At 37.5% G+C, this 20,957-nt stretch overlaps 1 protein-coding gene across 3 annotated transcripts in view; it reads right to left on the bottom strand.

Moving 5' to 3' along the window:
- Positions 1–20,957, bottom strand: part of LOC131046208 (uncharacterized) — a 95,364-nt gene that overhangs the window by 45,875 nt on the left and 28,532 nt on the right. For all 3 annotated transcript variants that reach the window (XM_057979887.2, XM_057979888.2, XM_057979886.2), the window contains one exon: positions 7,636–7,719. In XM_057979887.2, coding sequence (XP_057835870.2) covers positions 7,636–7,719 — 84 coding nt within the window. The remainder of the gene's footprint in view (positions 1–7,635; positions 7,720–20,957) is intronic.

The following is a 20,957-nucleotide window of genomic DNA, read 5'->3' as shown; positions in this document are numbered from 1 at the left end:
AGAAGCAGCAGCAAAGTCAAAACCCACTGACCCTACTCAATATAGGCAGATGATTGGGTCCCTGATGTATCTGGTAAATACAAGGCCAGATATTTGTTATGCTGTTAATGCTCTAAGTCAGTTCATGTGTGAACCTAAGGAGATACACCTGGTTGCAGTAAAACATTTAATGAGATACTTACAAGGTACTCTAAAGCTTGGTCTTAAATATCAGAAAATTGACATAGACCTACATGGATTTACAGATTCAGATTGGGCTGGTAGTGTGATTGACAGAAAGAGCACTTCAGGGTGCTGCTTCAGTTTAGGTTCAGCCATGATATCCTGGATCAGCAGAAAACAATCTTCACTAGCTCAGAGTTCCACTGAGGCTGAATATATTGCAGCTTCCATGGCTGCCCGAGAGGCAGTATGGCTTAGGAAGTTGCTTGTGGGATTGTTTGGAGAACCTATGAAACCTACAGTTATTCAGTGTGATAATCAAAGCTGCATAAAACTCTCTGAAAATCCGGTATTTCATGACAGGTCCAAACATATTGAGATTCCATACCATTATGTGCGAGATATGGTTGACAGGAATGTGATTAAATTAGAATATGTGTGTACAGGAGATCAGACTGCAGATATTCTGACCAAACCTCTTTCCAGAATGAAGGTTGATCACTTCAGAAAGGGCTTAGGTATGATAGAAAGGTAATCTGCTTTGTAAATCTATACTTACATACATTTAAGATGTTTAATGTGTAAACTTCTTTGTCATGTTTGGACAATCTTTGGTTTTCTTTGCCACCTGTGTTCATATCTAAGAGGTGACGATCTCTCAGATACTGAACACTTGTATGTAGACATCATAAGGTGACGATCTTATGGTAGTCAAACCAGCGATCATGTTGGATCTCTGGTAAGTCATGGATGTGCTATGACTGCGTTGTGATAAAACATTTATAAAATGTTATTGCACTTATCACAACCTGGATATGATGAGAATCTCAACACTTCTCATATGGTTATCCTTGTATTGCATGTTTAGGCAATACTGATATCACGTGCTTAGGTGATATCTCAACCAGTGATCATGTTGGATCTCTGGTAAGTCATGGATGTGTCATGACTGTGTTGTGAGAAACATTTATAAAATGTTATTGCACTTATCACAACTTGGATATGATGAGAACTTAACACTTCTCATATGGATTATCCTTAAAAGTATTGCATGTTTAGGCAATACAGATATCACATGTTTAGGCAATACCTTGATAAATATTGGTATCACATGCTTCGGTGATACTTTATAAACATGCTCAGGTGATGTTCTTTTATTTTTCATATCATATGTTTTGATGATATTTCACATGATATAGATTTTGATGACTGACATTGTCTTTGTTATGAAAGAGAAATGTGATGCAGGTTACCTATCTTCCAGAGCTAAGAGGGAGTGTTAATGCATTATAGCTCCTGCAAGATAAGTAAAACCATACTTATATATGCCGTTATTTATACTGTTTAATCATGCTGACAATACTTATCTTGTTGTTGATAATAATCCATATATCGAACTTAATAATATTGCAACGTGTATCGGACTTAACTAAATGTTGTTGTTAATAGAGCGCCGATTCAAATATACAATGCACCTTTGGTTATCGGGTGCATTAAGGCACCGATCCTAGTCATGATTTGCAATATGATTATCGGGGTTTATATGAACCAATTCATTATAGTATTTGTTAAGAGATAAAACAAACATATATTGAAAAGGCACCGATCAATGGGTGCATTGATCGGTCATGCCTAAAAGGCATGACCGGTCAATACACCTATTGACCGGTTGCCTAAATGATATATATACCAACTGAATTCATTTGGAGAAGTCATAGAAAATATTAAATGATCTCTCTCCCACAGTCTGCACATAAATAAATCAGAATTGTTAGACACAAAATAATAAATTGCAATCACATAGCATTACTAGTTTTAAACTTGTTCTTCAATAGAAATTGAATATACTTTACACTCTTGAGAGGTAAACTTATGAAATGATTATATCTTATTAAGCTGTTTAGTATAGGGAATGCAATGAACTTACCAGGTTCAAGTTTTAAGTTAATCACTAAGTTTTCTTATACTTAAAGTAGTTGGTCCCTTTAGGGCTATGTCCTTCACTATCATCCTAGTGTCCTTGGTTAAGCTTGGCTACCTTGCAGGCACCTTCTCTCCTTCTTGCCTTACCCTTTTGCATGTCAAGTGTGCCACATGGGAATGAATGTGGCACATCTTTCTTTCACATTCGTCCCACCACTCTTCCTTTCTGATCATTTAACAGTGTATTCCTTCCACACATTGTTAGTACCGAATGGCATCACATGTGTCAGCAACACTTGTTGTGCATTGTGAGTTCTACATTGTGACGTGCTTCAATTAACCAAAAAGAAAAATTGTTGGTCAGGTTTTTCAAGGTTTTGTCCATGGTATTTTGTGGGCATCAATGCTGCTGCTAATTGCCACTGTTTATTTTTCCAAACCTCAAAGGTAAGAATTTGGTCCAGCTTTTCATCTATATAGTGTCAAGCCCTCCGTTTGTTGCAACAAGTATACAGGCCATAGAAGAAATATAAGTCTCTTAAAGAATATCGCCTTATTATTCTCATATTTTTCTCTTCAAGAATTAGCAGCTTTCTTTTTTAGGTTTACCTGAAATCTACTTTGACAAAAGCATCTGTTAGATTACTTCTATTCAATGGCTTTGTCTATATTGACTTGTCTAGGGTTTACCCCACTCTGGTTAGATCGCTCTGCTTCCTAATTTTAGTTTTAAATGCTTAGTGCTGTTGGCTCAATCATATATGTATATGTACTGCCATGGAGAGCTTTTACTCTAGAGGTTTCAAATATTGAACTGCTGCAGATGACAACTCATGGATGGAAATATACCCTAGAATCCTTCTTAAAAGAAAGCTTGTAGATCTTTCAAGGCTGGAAGATCTATTCTGAGAATTGGTTGTTAATAATTATTTGAGTATAATGTATCATCTAGACTCCCAAATAATTTTTTGCAGTTTCTTTGTGTTTTATCAGTTTGAACTCTAGGTTAAAAATTTGCTGATTTGCAAGTAATTGTGAGTCAAACTCCCTAGGCAAGTCACTCACCTAGAAACTTGCTAGCAAGTTTCTGATGAGTTCTCAGTGAACTACTTGTCCAGAAACTTGCCAAACTCGTGTGTCCATGGGAACAACCTGCCCACTAACAAAAAATGACAGTCAATGGCCAGAAAAATGAAAACCCCTCATTTTTCATGATTTCTTCTTCTAGCTCTCACTCCTTCAACATGATGACAACATTCAGTGCATTAACAAGTGATTTCAGTGGATTTAGCATGAGCTTGAACCTATTTGATGAGTGTTTTGGCAGCACTTGAGAGATGTAACAATGTTACTATTTGATTTTTTTCATTTTCAAATTTTTGTTTTGTTTTCCCCCTCATTCTAAGGTTTTATTATTCTATTTTGTTTCTTTTACTTAGCTAGCTACTAGGGTTTACATTTTATAATATTTATTTATTTAAGCTAGGGTTTCAAATTCAGTTTTTTGTTTGAGATGTGGCATTAAGAAGAAACAAAAATGGTGGCAAGCTTAGGGATCCTACTTGGAACTATGGAACACAAGGGCACAAACAAGACTAGTAGTATATAATTATTGTGGGATGACGATCACATGAGGCATCAACCAACTCAAATATCATCTTGTGTGGATCCCTCAAAGAGATGTTTCACTCTGTGATATAGTGGAGCCGAAGGTTATGTGAGGGGTACATATTGGGAGAAGAACATAAAAAAGAAAGGGACTGCTGAGGCAATGGCAATTGTAATGGATTCTTCCCCTTGAAAGGAAATATGCTACAAATCCCACTTCAAATTCTCTGATCTATGTGAATTTCAGCAACATTTTGGCATAGTAATAGCACTATGAAAGTAACTATAATAGAAGAGAGAATAAGAAGAAAACAAAATAAACAACCACAATGTAACATAGATATACTTTGGGAAAACTCTCATAAGGGAAAAACCCAGCCTCCGAAGTATCACATCCAATGAAATGCTCAACAAAAAATAATTAAAATAAAATAGCAATCTTCGTATTTCACAACAGATCTACTCTCTAAAACTTGAGGAATTTCAGCAGCATAATCCTACATAAAACATGACATAAAGCCTCTGAAGTATCACATCCAATGAAATGCTCAACAAAAAATAATTACAATAAAATAGCAATCTTCGTATTTCACAACAGATCTACTCTCTAAAACTTGAGAAATTTCAGCAGCATAATCCTATATAAAACATGACATAATATCTACATCCCAAGCTCTCTCTCTCTCTCTCTCTCTCTCTCTCTCTCTCTCTATATATATATATATATATAACCAAGGAAGCCCAAAAACCTAGGAATGATTTTCCAAAACCTTGAGCCAAAGTCAAGTCCAAATTGTCCACATTCAACCCATGTGCCCCATTCCAAAAGTAACTCCTCCAGAATTATAATGTGACTTCTATTTGACAGATTTGACCCCTATGAGCAAGAAGTCCAAGCGTAACTCCCAATCACTACAACACTTACAAACCTCTTAGACACAATTATAATTAGCCAGAAAAAAATGCTAGTCATACTCCAGTTAGTAGCCCCCCATTCAATGACTTCTTACATTCGTTATTAGACCAATGAACATGGCAGAGAGTGCCAACTATGGAATCTCAAGATTCCATCCAAGTGGGATGCTCTTTTTCATGTGGGCACATTATTCTCAATATTACAAAATATAAATTAATTGCAACCAAATCTAGAACTTGCAAAATGTACAACAACAACTTGTCCCTTAGCCCTGACACTCTTGATATCAATGTAGGGAGGTCCTACATTGGCTTGCAGACATGGAGACCTTCTACCACGAGTAGGACTAGTTGGCCCTTACAAACAGATGTACATGGTTTCCTTTTTTGTGTAACACTCCCAATGCCCAACCTTCCCTCAAAAGCATTGCATGGAACCACAATAAGCATAATAAGACAAGGTTGGCGATTGTCAATTTTAGGTACTTCAACAGCATTCCCTTCCAAATTGTGAGCAGCCCTTATTGAGAGTTAGTTGTCACTAAGAGGTTCAAGTCACTGAGCCCTTATGATTTGAGTGGGCCATTGTTGGAGGATGTTGCTAAACAAATGGAGGTCTTGGTGGAGGAACAAAAGAGTGTTTGGCAAAGAAAAGCCTAGACTATTTTGTCTGATTGGTGAATGAATGGCAAGATCCATACTGTAATTAACTTCCTCATGGATTTAGGTGGACAGTTGGTGTTCTCAAAGTCAATTGATGCCTCTAATGAAATGAAAAATGCTAAGACACTATGCAACATGTTGGATGGGGTGATGATTAAGGTGGGTGTGGGGAACGTTGTCCAAGTTGTGATGGGCAGTGCATAGGATATCTAGTAGGCTACAAGATGTAAGGCACCATACTACTTTTGGAGCCCTTGTGCCACCCATGGCATTGATCTACTCCTTGAGGATATCAGATATTTGGGTGGTTCAAACCCTATCATCCTAGTCGAGGATGCAAGAAACATAACAAAATACATCTACAACTACACTTGGATGCTTATTTTGACAAGAGAGCACACAAATGGTAAGGAGATTGGGCAGTTAGGTGTCACATGGTTTGCCATTAATTTCATCTTCATAGAATGTTGCAGCCTCACTGTCATCTTTTAAGTAAATGTTTGCAAGTGTTAGGTGGAGGGACTATCCTTATTCAAAAAAGGCTGAAGGGGAAATTGTAGTAAGGACTATTTTTTATTAACTTTTTGTCAAACACATACACAAGATCCTCACAGTAACTTACAAAATTATCAACCTAATATTCCAAAATTAGCTTTTATAATTTTAGTTTACTCCTTTAGTGTGTGTGTGCCATTCAAACTATATTTTTATTTTATATATTGTTTTTTTTTAAGGTTTTAGAACCTTTGGGGAGGATTCTATCATAGGTGGATGGTAAGAAAAACCCCATGGGTTTTCTATATGAAGTCATTGACAAGGCCATTGAGGAAATACAATATTTCTATGGGTCAAACAAAAACAAAAAATGAACCCATTTGGCACATTATTAATCAGAGATGAAATGAACAACTTCACCAACACATTCATACTGCTACCCACTACTTGAACTAGAAGTTTTTCTTTCTCTTAATTCCTTCAAGGCTGATGAGGTCATAGATGGCCTCAACATGTGTATAGAAAGGATGGTCCCTAATGAAGACCTTAGAGATGTGATTTGGGATGAGTTGCAAGTTTACAAGGCCACAGAAGGGTGGTTGTTTTCTTCACTTCTATGCATTTGAAGACAAATAACTTTTAACTAAATCTTGTCCTTGAGGATTTGTGGTGGGAAGATTATGGTGCCAAGAAACCTAATCTTCAAAAACTCACCATCCACATTTTGTCTAAGCCCTATAATACTTATGGGTGTGAGCACAATTGAAGCATATTTGGGGACATTCAAATCAAGAAGCGGAACAGGTTGACTCAAAAGCACATGAATGACCTTATTTTTGTGGAGTACTACTTTTGTCTACATACCAAAAAGGTGGAGGTAAGGGGCACACACAAAGCCATTGACCTTGATGACATAAATCCGTGTTCAGATTGGATCACTGATGATGTGGAGCCCATCTTTTCCGGATTAGATTGTTGATCTTGAGAGAGAAGCAACAAAACGGGTAACAGATGTAGCAGCACAAGAGGATACAGAAGGTGAGGCATTAGTTGAGGCTTCATTGGATGCAGTTGCACATGATATGCCTGAGGAAGATATTTTTCATCAAGAGAAATGAAAATCATTACCATCTACTTTGAGGGCACTCACACGGTCACTTAGATGTTTTATTCATAAAAGAAATTTGTGTAATATTAATACGGATTGTAGTTTATGATCATATGACACTATGATGTGTATTGAACTTCTTTTGTATTGGAACTATGATTTGTAATAAATGAATGAAAAATTACTTATCAGTTTTCTAAATTCAGTTTTATGCATCCTTTAAGATTATTTGGCAAATATATGTGTTTGTTAATGCTCGGAATTTTTACCCAAGTCCTAAGTCCAGGTCAAATGTTAGGCTTGCCAGGTTTTTTCTGAGTCTGAATTTTTAACCTATAGTTTGAACACCCAAAGCGTTACTCTTAGCAATTGGCCATCTTTCCAATTGTAAAAATAGTGCCTTTTCTGTAACTTCTATAATACAAATGTCAACTGAAAGTGTAACACAGATCATGCTCCAATATCCAGCACTGCACTTTAATAGACATCACTATATACCATCAAATACCACAGTTCTTCAGAAAACTCAGAACAATTTTTGCTTTGGGTTGAGATGGAAATCTATAAAGTAATTTTTCAAGTGATTTTTAATAAATCCTCTGTCCTGAACACTGAGCCATCTTCAAAAGTAACAGCAAGGAACTTTCTGAAGACAACCATATGTGGATAATATATTAAAGTGGTGTTGAAGCAGAAAAAACACAGAAAACATTAGGTTACTCCAAGAAGGAAGCCAGAGATGTATTGTAGCCAGAAATTACTTCATGTCTTGAAGGCGACCGTGTAAACTCCAACGTTGACGGAATCCTTCCATTCCCTCAATCCCACTTGCAAGAACTAAGCGCCTGCAAATTCATATTAAAATATCACAACTGTAAGTGCTCATGTCAACCTGGGTTACATAGGCAAAATAAATTAATTTACCAAAGCAAAGACAAGTGCATTTTTCCCAAATAGAATAGACTCAATAAACAAAAATCATATTGAGAATGCAGATAATATTTCCAAATCTGGACTGTTTGTTGAATCGGGAATAGTGACAGATATCATAAAGGCTACATATTTAAACATGACTTGAGTAGTCAGGATCTGAAAAATTCTGTATGGTTTTGAGAAACACGTCATTACAAATAAGGTTAAAAGTGACAGTATTTGGGATGAAAAGCAGATTTCAAGCTGGGAAACAATAGAAATATAGGAATTACTGTAAGTCTGCAAGTATGAAAAATTATTTAGTCTACAGGCTAGAGCATGGAAATTGCATTCAGTGGTCATAGTCTAAAACATCACAGAATCATTCTACTTGGACAGACGTTACAAGTTACAACAAGATACTAATGGAATATACCAAGAGTAATTGAGACAGGAAAAATGCACCTTTGCCATAAGAAGCTACTTATGCACAATTCACTCATAAGAAGCTACTTATGCACAATTCAGTCTTTTAATGTAAAACTGAATTATTATGTCAGAAACACATAAAGACCGAAAAGCGTGAGGTGTTTGATAGCTTCTATGAAGGGGTGAAACATTTAAAATTATTACGCTATTGAGTGTAAAAGTAATATAGCCTCGTATAATGTATATTCTTGTGATTATAGAATATTTCTCATTTAATCAAAGTATAGGCAGGAAAGTTCTAGACTCCTTTGCCTATAAATATGTCCTTTGCATTTAATACCATTCTACAATTCTTGAGATGAAGTTGATCTCATAGTAGTTAGCTGTTAATATAGAATGAAAGTTATTTTTTGTCAATTGCCGAGTTGATCTTGTGGTTTTTTGTGCTAATTAAGTTGACTCATATTCTATGCATGCACGCATAGTAGACTACAAGAAACACAAATACAAAATTGTTAAGCAAAGTACTTTCCAACTTGGATTAAGGTGTAAGGCCTCAGGCGTATGTGCCTAGTACGACTGCTTGTATATATATATTTTGATGTTGCACTTGTCAATGAGATTTGGTATTGCCATCAATGTACTTAGTAATGATGTTTTGTATTGAAATTTAGCATCTGACTATGTACTATGGCATGTATATATTGTAACTTTGTGTGTGGACTATTTCAATGCTTTTGTTTGATTGTTTTCACTACATATGATGTATGTGATTGATTATGTTATTGAGTTCAGCACTCTGTGCATTATTAATTATCCATGTCGATATTTATGTTTTGGATCATGTGGAGTAAAATCATTATCAGTTGATGCAACTATTGATGTATTTACCTTATATTATATCGTGTTGAATGTTTATTTTGTGCTTTGGCTATCTTGTATGGGGCAAGTATGATTGATGTTTTATGAAGTGTGCAAGCACAGATTTTAGCCCTAATGGTATTATTCGGAGATGGTTTGGTTTGTGCAAATATGGGATGTGTATCTCCCCGTCCCACTCGATATGAGTTGTGAGATGTATCTTGTAACATCTGTGAACCAGGACCCAAATCAAAGTCAATTTTGGATCCACATGTTATGAATAAACCAATAATGTGTGGATTTCATTACGTGTGTTTTTTTCATCACTTGGTTTCCATTTGCATTTACTTATTATGGAATGCTGCAATAATATCTATATATTAATTGTGAAAGTTAAATATTTAATCACTATCATGAAATAGCTTCATGCATTTAACATTGTGATATTTTAGATGCATTTGAAATTTAAAAAGATTGCTTGCGCTTTATTGCTTAGCCAAATCGATTAAATTGAATGTGTTAATTCATTTGGAGAAAATAATTAGTTTAATTGAATTTAATGGGAAATGTAAGTGATTTTCTAAGGATAATATCAATATGATATTAAGAAAATATGTTAAAATATCTATTTTGTAATAGTCCCATTTTTCAAATATAAAGATATAAAATAGAGGAAAAAGGGAATTAAGGATAAAAAGAAGGAAAGACATTTCTTTTCATTGTGTGCTTGAAAAACCTCTCTCTCCCTCTTCTGAAAAGAATTCTCTACATTTTGAACAAGCTGTTTTTGGAATTGCTTGGACTTGGATTAGTTTGGAATTGAGATTGCTTTGAAGTTGGAAAGATTTCTTATTGCATTCTTGCCTCTCAAGGAGGGATTCTCCATTTTGGGAGATTTCTTGGAGAGGTAACTTTCTTGGTTTAATCATGCTTTTAAAATGCAATCTGTACACTTGCTATGCCTAAAATAGGTGGATACATATGGCTTCTTCATTCATACGAGTGACTGGTGTACAATGCAAGTGATTAGAAGTAGAATTAATTTATTTTGAAGAGTGCAATAAAAAGTCAAGGTTAAAGCACAATTTTCTTTGAATCCCTTGTGAATTGGAAGGCTTCTTATTGTGCATTTTTGGTATCAAAGGGTTTATTTGAAAATTGGAAATTTTGTGTAATTTGGAAAATAAAATGTATTTTGGGTGATGTCATCAATGGTGAATTTAGGGATTGTCATGGTTATGAATCTTTTTGAAAAAAACAGAAATTAGAATATAGACCATGATAGCTAGTTTTATTTTGTGAGTTAAAGAATCTCATGTTTCTTATGAGTTTCTCAACCTTTTGGATACAAGAATCGTGAACTTTGACCTTGTTTTTTGTGCCTTGACTTTTGGGTGAAGATTGATGTTGTGGACCGAGTATTGATTGCTAAGTCAAGGGGTAGAGTAGAACCACGTAGTACTTGCATGGGATGTCCCAATATGAAGTGTCATATGGGTATTATAATATTAAATGAATTGGAGATCCAAATATTCAAAAGTGAATTGATTAAAGAACTCATCACAAATGTTTCTTCTTCTTACGCTTATTCTTGATAAATTTGCGTAGACCAAGTTCGGTTTCCAAGTTTTGACAATATTGATATCTTGTTGTTCATTTTTTATATGTTGTATAGATCAAATTTGGTTTCCAAGTTTAGACAATATTGATATCTTCTTGTTCATTTTAATATTTGGCTTGAATCAAGAGTTTAGTTATGACCTTATTTCTTGGGAACCATGTACTTTTTGGGGGTTCCTATTAGGTCACAATATAGTCTATAAGTGCTTGAATGTTTGGTGCAGTCAATTTTGCCCAGCACAAAACTGAGAAAGTTATGTCCTTTTATAGAACTTGTTGTTTTTATACTTGTGCATTTTTCTGTAAGTTGCAGTTCTAAATCTAAGTCCACAATCCAAATTGCAAGAGGATTAAAGTTCAGAGTTCCACTTGCATTTTTTAGGATGCAAAATGTGAATCAGACTCTGAAGTCTGAATTTGATGTTGCATCCAGAGCTGTTCATGCATTTTGATGGTGCAAGGTGTCATGCTAATTCCGAAATTCAAATTCTTTAGTGGTTGGGGTTCAGCCTTGGCGTCCAATTTTGTTCTTGGTTGACAAATATAAATCAAAGCCCAAAGTCTAAAATGCACCATGCAAATCAAACTCTGAGGCCCTAAGTACTCAACCTATGAAGCTTGGAGCTGGTGACCAAATTTGCATGCCCACAATTTTTTAGTCAAGGTCTGAAGCCCGAGTTGTAGGTTTCTAAGACTTGGAGCTAGAGTGAGCATTGACAGCTCTGGTTTGCAACTCGAACACTAAAGCCCAAGGTGTTGCAAATCACAACTTGTACCCCAAACTCTGAGGTCCAAGGCAAGAGAGAAGTGAGTGTTGTAGGTGGCTTAGGAGCCTCACTACTCTTCCTCATAAAATAGCTTGTTGTTAACTCGATGACCTTGGCCCCAGTTAGTTGAAGTTTTCTAGTGATGTGATCATGCTTAGTGCATTGATGTGTGTGCCAAGCGTGTGATGGTTGGTTCCATGTCACCTTGTGCATGAAAAGGTGTTTTGTGTCTTGTTGTTTGTGGCTTTTGTATTGCAAAAAAATTGATTTTCCTATTTTTAACTATTAATGTCTTGAGCATAAGCTTAGGGCATTACAGAAATGAAAAGGGATTGCTGAAGTTTCCAACCATAAATACAGCAATCAATTTCCCATTTTCTTATTAATTCGTGAACTAATCCCTAGATAGAATGAAATGCTCATGAAAAATGAGGACTCGTGACAAATTTGTAAAATCATCTAATGTACTCAAGAAGAAACATTAAAGATGGTGCTCTAGACCTTCATAACTAAATAAGATACATCGAAAGTACATTGTAAGAAACAACTAAATCCATTGTTTTATGCACGTCATTTGGATGACTATTACAATCTCCCTTTCCAATAGCTTGAACCCTAAGTTGCCGAATCAGGTATGGGAACGGGAACGGGTACATGGGTATGAAACGCCGGTATGGCAGAATTTTTTATGGCGGTTGGGTATTGTTGTGAGGTATTGTTGACGTGTATTTTATACACCATCATACACAGAATAAAATACCAATAGGCATCTTATCCTCTCTTGAGAAAAAGTCTCTAACTGCTGAAGATTCGCATAAAGGATCAGTTAGGATGACTCCAAGGTTCTGGTTAGTAGGGTCTCTACGTGTGGACAAGCTTCTAGCGGTATGATGTGATTTGCTGTTTCCTTCAAGGGGTCTTACGCATTCCGAAAGCTAAAGATTTTACTAAACTAAAGAAACTTTCAAAAAATAACAAAAGAGTAGGGTTTGAAAGAGGTCTAATCTAATCTAACCCTAAGAATGACTTCGTGTGAACAAGACTTGGCAAGATTCAACCAACTTCAATTTTGCCATAAGATAACAACTCAATTGAAATTGATGCGATCTTCTAAGGTAACAAAATGATGTTCAATGCATCAAAGATCAAGGACACTACCACGAAAGTACATATCCAATGATACAATAATGATTGAAGGTTAAGGGATTCAAGGTATTCTCCAGTCGACCACGCAAGGCGTTCCTACAATCAGCAAGAAGCTAGTGGTTTGGATTACGAATCCTACCAAAGATCAAGTTTCACACTATGTCCTTCAAATTAACACACTACTTTGATTGAGCATGATTCAAGTAAATTAAACAACCATGAAGATAACCAAGAAAGTTGCAACAAAACACCATAACTTCAATATTTCATTGATTTCCAAGTCATCATATACAACAATTGCTTGAATTCCTCTCTTCAAAACTCAATCTTGCTACAAGATAAAATTGCTTCTAACTTCTAATCTCTTAGCTATCTCTCTTCTCTATTACATCAACTATTATCAAATGAAATGAAAAATGAGGGTATAAATAGCATCCTCAATTACAATGAAAGGTCCAGATTGAAAGTAGATCAACGGTCAAGATCATGACACCTAAACCCTAATTAGGGTTTGTTACAAATGGCCTCCTTTTTACTGAACAATATTAAATACATAGCCAAATATTAAATTTGGCACAAAAACCTAGGAGACATAAACCAATGACAAATAAGATGCCATGTCATCTATAACAACCTTTCATCTAGAATCTTGTTCCCTTTCCAATGTTCTTTTTTGGCATATGCAATGAATCTTGTCACGATTCCTTCGATTTCTGCAATTGGAATCTCGGGAAGATTCTTCATACTCTCTTCCAAGTGGATGACCTGATCGAATGCATCTAGAAGAGCTGTGTCCCATGAAGATTCAAGTTCCTTTGTTCTTTCAATCAGGAGCATGGTGGCAAACATCTGATCATATTGCTCATCTGTAACATTAGCGTCCTTGCAAAAGATGACCTTGATTCTATCCTCTAATTCCTGCATATCTACATCTGTCCCGACCTCGATCCTTCTGCCAAGAATGGTACGAAGTACCTCAAATACTCTGTCCTGGATCGGATTGATCACCTCCTCAACTTGGCTACATCTAGTACTGATGTCCTCGAAGAGAACACTTTTCATATGGAGTAAGGTTGACCACTGAAGCAAACTGTGAGGTCCTCCATCCATGATCTTCTCTTGCGCTAAGACCTTCCTTGATGTATGTCTAATTACTTTCAAGACAGGAATGACAACATCTTTGGTATGGGCAAATGCCGCTACTGTTATCATCAAATTGTGGATTATCTCAAGAACCTGGATAGCTTGATGAATAATCTTCATCATCCTTGTTACAAATTCTATGGCCACTGTATGAGATCTATCCATCCAATTACTTGTACGTTGGACCATGTTCCTGAATCTTTCTGCCTCATTGATTGATTGAAGTGGAAGTGCTTGCACTGGTGATCTAGCTGGATCCTGACGTCCCAAAGGTTCATTGATGTGACTGAAATAAGTCCTCCATGCACCGACCTCTCTCTCAAGCTTTTTGTTCTTCTCCATTTCTTCTCTAAGCTTGTCTTTCAATGCCTCAAATGAGTCAGTAGCATCGTCCAATGTCTGCTCTGCTGTGAATGGTCCTAGCTCAAATGTCTGTATATCATATTCCTCTGCTAGGATCTCACCTTCATATTTGTCTACTGCCGGTGTAGCTATCTGCAGTTTTCTGGATCCAGTCTCATCTCGAATCATCTTGGACATCTTGGTAGCCTTCCTCTTTTCTGTTACTTCATGTGAGCGTCCAACAAGGCTCTCTAAATCAATTGCATTGTCCTTGTCCTCTACTACGATCACCTTGGTTAATCTTTCCTTCAACCAATCTGGAATAATCGATCTTGTTTCTTGAACTTGTATTTCTTTATGCACTATTTCTTCTTCTCTGGGAGGAGATGTCATCGCATTGTCCTCTTTATCTTCATCTAACTCATAGTCCTGGAGAGATCCATCTGGTGACCCTTGTTGTGCCTGTCCTTCTTCCTGCCTATCGTTCTGCACCATAGACTCCATGGATTCTTCCACTTGAATTGTTCTCTTCTCTGGTCTAGAAGATGTACCGGATGAACGATCTCGGTTGGCCTCTTGTTTCTTCTTGGAAGATTCTCTCTTTCCAGGTCTCTCTTTCCTCTTCGAACCTCTTGGATGGAGATTGCCCTCACTGGCACATCGAAGGTTACCTTCACCTGAATTTCTAGGATTAGGATTGCCTTCACTCACACTAGCTCCACCTTCGGCTGGTTTCTCTTCCAAAGTGAAAGTCATAGCTATGCCTTGTTCTCTCAACTTCTGATGCTGTACGTCAACCCATCTGCGAGTACAAGACAAGACTGGTGCCATCAAAGTATCTAGATCCACGACCTCGGGCTCATTCCAATCCAACCTTATTGTTTTACTTTCCCGATCATAGGATGACTGGATATGTCTGCCACTGTCCTGTGCTTGGTCGGCCACTCTATAAATCCTGCATTTCCTGATGAAATCCAAAGGCAATCTAGAATGCATTTTTCGTTTCACTTCAAGATCATCTAAGAGATTCATCATAAAATCTTCAATTTGGTACTCATGCTTAAACTTTCTGCCGACTGTCTCCTCTAAATGTCCATGTGGATCAAAGCTTTCTCTCAAAGCAAAAGATGAAAAAGAATACAAGGCTAACTCCTTCTCTGCGTCATCCATAGCTAAAGCATTAGGACATACCTCAACTGAATTACCCAAAATGATAGGTACTGGAACTCCATTCTGATGTCTGTGTCTGAATGCCCTCGCATATGCTGCCAACTGTCTTGTTACTTCAAGTAACACAATTCTGTCTGTCGGATATCTCGGCAACATGTATGGAGGTAAAGGACATCCATGCACTCTAATATAAGTGAACTTGGGAAACTGAATAAACCAAGCACCGTACCTCCTTATGAATTCCTGTGCATCCTGAGATAATCTGTTGTGAATCCCACCTTGCAACGTCCTTGTGATGTTCATCGTGAAAGTATCATTAACCAACTTATAGTTGCTCCCTGGCGGATGATGCAAGTAGGCATAGGAATCACAAGCTCTGACCTCGCTGGGTCCTCTTCCAATCACTCCTTTGTGAGGTAGTCCTGCATACTCAACACTCCTGATCAAGGCATAGATGACGTATGAACTCATGTGGAAGGACTTAGTAGCCTTGAGTCTTCTCAACTGTACGTCCAAGCAATGGCTAATCATTCTAGCCCAATGTATGGTACCTTTCCCTTGAATGATCACCTGGATGAAGTAAAACATCCACTTCTCAAAATAGAAGGCGTGAGGGGCTCCTGTAACTCGGTTGAGCATGGTAATCAAATCTCTGTACTCCTCCTGGAAATCAATCCTGTGCGGTGTGTTCGAGATCTTGCTCAGACGGGAACGGCTCTTAAGTAACCAGTTCTTATTGATAATGCTTAGACAAGCATCTGGATCATCTTCGTACATTGACCTGGCTCCTTCTATGCTCTTGTATATCATGTCCCTGTGCTCTGGAAGATGGAAAGCTTCACTTATAGCTTCCTCTGAAAGGTACGCCAAAGTGTTTCCCTCATTAGACACAATCGTTCTGGACTGTGGATCATAGTGACGAGCACACTCGATCATCAACTCATGGCACTGAACAGCTGGAGGAAAGCCGGCCGCCTTAATGATGCCACTCTCGATTATTCTCCGGGCGACAGGTGATGGCTTGCCAATGTAAGGGACCTCTCGGAACTTCTTCGTGCTGAAATTGCCTAAGTTTGTATCTCCAATGTTGCTCTACTTCGACACGATCTTGGTCTCCACTTCTTCGGTCTTCTGATCTTCTTTCATGAGAGCTGAACGACTGGTGGATGCTCCCGCCTTCGGGGTTGCCATACCTACACAACATTTCATAATGAGAAACTAGATTTTGCAATGAATAACATGGATTAGAGAGTATTTTTTAGGAAACCTCATGATAAGTCTTAGAGTTATCATTTCCTAAAAATAATTGAGCTAGGAATTCAAAATTCAAAATTTCAAAATTTAGATAATGACGATCAACGATCAAAGTTAAAACAATAAATCCATATCGCCATACCTCAATAGAGAGCTAACTCTAGAATGCAAAATGAATAAAATTCGCCTAGGCAAAATTGACGTTAGATCTCTCTTCAACGTGATTTCAATGTCTTTAACAAGTTCGCACAAATGGATCTTCAAATTCGCACCCCCTTTGAGATAGTAGTTCGCACCACCTTGAATATAATTTGCAATACTCCAAATCGCACTTTGAACACAATTTCGCACCTTCTCAAATCGCATGTGAATGAAGAACGATAATGTGAAAATGAAGATTTTCACCCTCCCTTTATAGCGCTCATACCATAATTACCTTAAGGCCGACTTTGTGTAAAAATAAGGCAATTTAAATGATTTTTAATAAATAACAAGGCCGACCTTTATAAACCAAACGCTCAATTCGATTTTTTATTAATTTAATAATTAATTATTAAATGCCTTTATTATTTAAATTGTCAAATTTCGATTTTTTACAAGGCAAAAACAATTAATTAATACCAAGCGCAAATTTTAAATGCCATTTAAATTGAATTTTCAAAAATTATCGATTTTTAGCATTTAAATAAATTCAAAAATATTTGTTTTGAGCGCCAAATTTTGACAATAAAATATACGTACCTCATCGCCCTGGTCCTTGACAGAGGGACAGGAGCGATCCATCACTTTGTCTATGATCCTTGCATTTTAGACGTTCAAAGTCTTTATCTCCACGTTGAATTTGCCATTTACGTTGGGTCCTTCGAGCTTGATTAACTTATCCTTGCGATTGAATGTCTTTAAATGTGATATCGCCCTGGTCCCTTGGAGAGGGACAGGAGCGATCCTCATGCTTTCTCCTAGATCTTGCATCTTCGATCTTAAATCTTCATTGTGAGAGACAAGCAATATTATTTCTTCATTCCTTTCTCGTTTCACTTGAATTCTATGAGACGTTTTTGATGTTAGAGGATCATCGCCCTTGTCCCTTGGAGAGGGACAGGAGCAATCCATGTGTTTTCTCCATTTCAAGCTTAAATTGGTAACATCTTAACGTCCATCTCCTTTGTATTGCCTTCCAAATGGTGTTTAAAACCTTGTGCAACTTTGCCTTGACGTGGTCTTCAAAGGATAACGAGTGTTCTAACCAATATCACTCTGGTCCCTTCCTGAGGGACAGGAGCGATCCTTGTGTCTTGGCTCAAATTTGCAAACTTTTGATCTTTGTTCTTTGTTCATTGCTTTCCAAATAGCGTCCTTGACCTTGCCTATCCTTGCCTTGTCATGCATTTGAAGAAAAATGAAGGTCCTATGCAAATCGCTCTGGTCCCTTCCTGAGGGACAGGAGCGATATAGCCTCTTTGTTCAATTCGATGATCATTTAACGTTTAACCCTTTTGCATATCACCTTGTTATGATGCCTTAGACCTTGTGTGATCCGCAAAAACCTTGACCTCACGTGATTTTTGAGAGATTTAGCCAATATGATTAATATCGCTCCGGTCCCTTCCTGAGGGACAGGAGCGAACTTAGGTATTTTGAGTTCGTGTTTACTTTGTTCAACTTGCCATCGCCTTCATCGCATAAAATAAAGTCCTTTTGATTCCCTTGGACATTTGGAACGTGATCAATTTTCAAAATTTAGAGCCTTTATGCAAATTTCGCTCTGGTCCCTTCCTGAGGGACAGGAGCGAACTTGGTGTCTTGATGTAAATTCGTTCAACATAGGCGACCTTTGTAACTTTGTGCTTGATTAAGACGCCTTAAAATGTCTTCACCACCATGTACTTCGTCTTGGAGTGGTCTAAACTTGGATAAAAGACAATATAACCATCATATCGCCCTGGTCCCTTGGAGAGGGACAGGAGCGATCCTGGTCTTGGGGGCTTCATCTTACATTACCACCTTCGAAAATTGTCTTCAACGGATCCGTTGTTCCTCCTTTCATTCATCCATGCCTTGGGATTGATTGTAACTTAGCAAGAAATTTGTCTAAAACAAAAATCGCTCTGGTCCCTAACTGAGGGACAGGAGCGAACTTCAACATTTGGGTCCCTTGTTGACGTTCATAATATTCGATTTGTCTTCAACGGGTTCAACTCACCTCCTTTCTTGCCTTCAAACATAAAATTGACTTGATCTTTGCCCAGAACGTACCTTATGAAGAATTTCGCTCTGGTCCCTGGGAGAGGGACGGGAGCTACAAAGAACTTCGCCCTGGTCCCTGACTGAGGGACAGGAGCGATTTTGGCATTTTGGGTCATTCTTCTTCACGACGGCACTTCAAGTTATATTCATTTGGTAAAACACATCTCCTTGGACCTCTTCAAATCGTCAAGTCGTAAAAATCCTGCAAGTACAAGGCAAAATTTGATTTGTAGCTCCGGTCCTTCACTGAGGGACAGGAGCGATTTTGCTCCTACAGGCCAAAATGTTAAGATTTTACACATTTAATCACTTCACAAGGCAAAAACAAATCATTTCCAATGCCCGGGATCAAAAATCAAAAAAGGCAAAATTTGGTCAAAATTACTCAATTGGGCAAAATTTACATTTCATCATCAACACTTAGACAAATTTAAGCTCTGCACTCAAAAATTCCAATTGAAAATAGACCATTCTGGTGAATTCATTTTATTCAAAATTTGCATCTTACGAAAGGAGGCTCAAAAGCTCTCAAAACTGACTGGATTCTGGCCTGAAAAGACAGCAATTAAAACCCTAGGGCTTGACCCTAAATCCAGACAACTGACAAACTAACAAAACCCTAAAAAACGAAGCAAAAAGGCGAGCGAAAAACGAGCAAAAAGAGGGGGTCCCCATTTCAAATGGGGCGATGTGTGAAATGGTCACAACAGGTATTCACACATCGCCCCATTGCAAATGGGGACCTGTTGACGTGTATTTTGTCCACTATCAAACACAAAATAAAATACCTAAGGGTACCTTATCCTCTCTTGAATAAAGCATCTGATTGCTGAAGATATCGCGGAAAAGGATCAATTAGGATGACTCCAAGGTTCTTGTATGTAGGGTCTCTACGTGTGGATAAGCTCTCTGTGGTATGATGTGATTTGCTGGAATCACAAGGGGACTTACACTTGATGATTGAACTTCTGATCTGCTTTGAATATTGCTGGAACACAGGCTCTTACTAGCTTTGATTTGAAAAAAGGAAAAAAGATGAGGGCGAGGAAAAGATCTAATCTTAACACTAAGAATGTAAGAGCAATGAATGATCTTTGATGAAATTCTAACTAAGTCTTGTTTTGACATCCCAGGACCATCTCCACAAGGTTAGTGCGATCTTCGAAGGAAAGCTTTATGATGTTCAAATCATCACTGCAGGCATAGACACCATCAGGTTGATGCATATCAATGAAGAAGCGACAATTGAAGTTAAGCTTAAGCTGAATGATTCCAGTTGACTACGCAAGGCAAGTCTGCAATCAACAAACTGCTAGTAGTATGGATATACGAATTTCACCATCAATCAAGCACATTTCTTCCACTCATCTAATAACATGAAATCAAATATGAGAAGTATAAAGACCATGCAAATTGTCGAATCGACCCATAAATTTCACCATTTCTTCAATGAAGTTTTACAAGTCTCTTACAACAACATCTTGGCAACAATCTTTGCCTTCTCTCTCTACTCTACTCTAATTGCTATTCTAATCACCTTCTAATTACTCTCTATTCACTAACTCTATTCTATTTCTTCCAACTTACTGCCTTTACAAAATGAAATGCCAGGGCTTATATAGTGCCCTCAATACAATTCGATGGCTTAGATCAATTCGAGATCAATGGCCAAGATTTTACAATGAAAACCCTAATTAGGGTTTGTTACAACCATTACATAACATTTAATGCTTGACCAATGATAAAATTGTATTGCTTGGACACATGTCCTCTCTGGAAAATTCCACCAATGGATAGCTGGGGTAGGTACATCGAAGTTTGTGCCACCTTCCATAAGTTAGGTACATTGAATCTGGACACGCTGAGGTGGACCTATCCGACTGTAGAAGTGATGACTGGGATGCCACCTCATTTGACACTTGGTTGATACTCAATTTGGTAACGTTGAGAAGCTAGCTTTAATTAATTCATCTGGAACTATCTGCTTCTTCAACGAACCCTTGCTCTAACTTCTTTTGTCTTTGATGTGCAGGATGTTGATGTACCTCGCCTTGGAACGCTGGATTGGAAGAGGTCGCCCTTGTTGATGTTGGATCGAAGAGGGTCGTCCTTATCCTTGCTTGATCTTCTTGGAGGAGACCGCCTTTGATCTGGCTTGATTTTCCAACTCCGGGATCTCCATTTGATGCCTA

The sequence above is a fragment of the Cryptomeria japonica genome, chromosome 2 (genome assembly GCF_030272615.1).
Source record: "Cryptomeria japonica chromosome 2, Sugi_1.0, whole genome shotgun sequence".
Taxonomy (NCBI): domain Eukaryota; kingdom Viridiplantae; phylum Streptophyta; class Pinopsida; order Cupressales; family Cupressaceae; genus Cryptomeria; species Cryptomeria japonica.
Note: the sequence above shows the minus strand (reverse complement) of the source record. Positions and strands in the feature narration are given on the sequence as shown.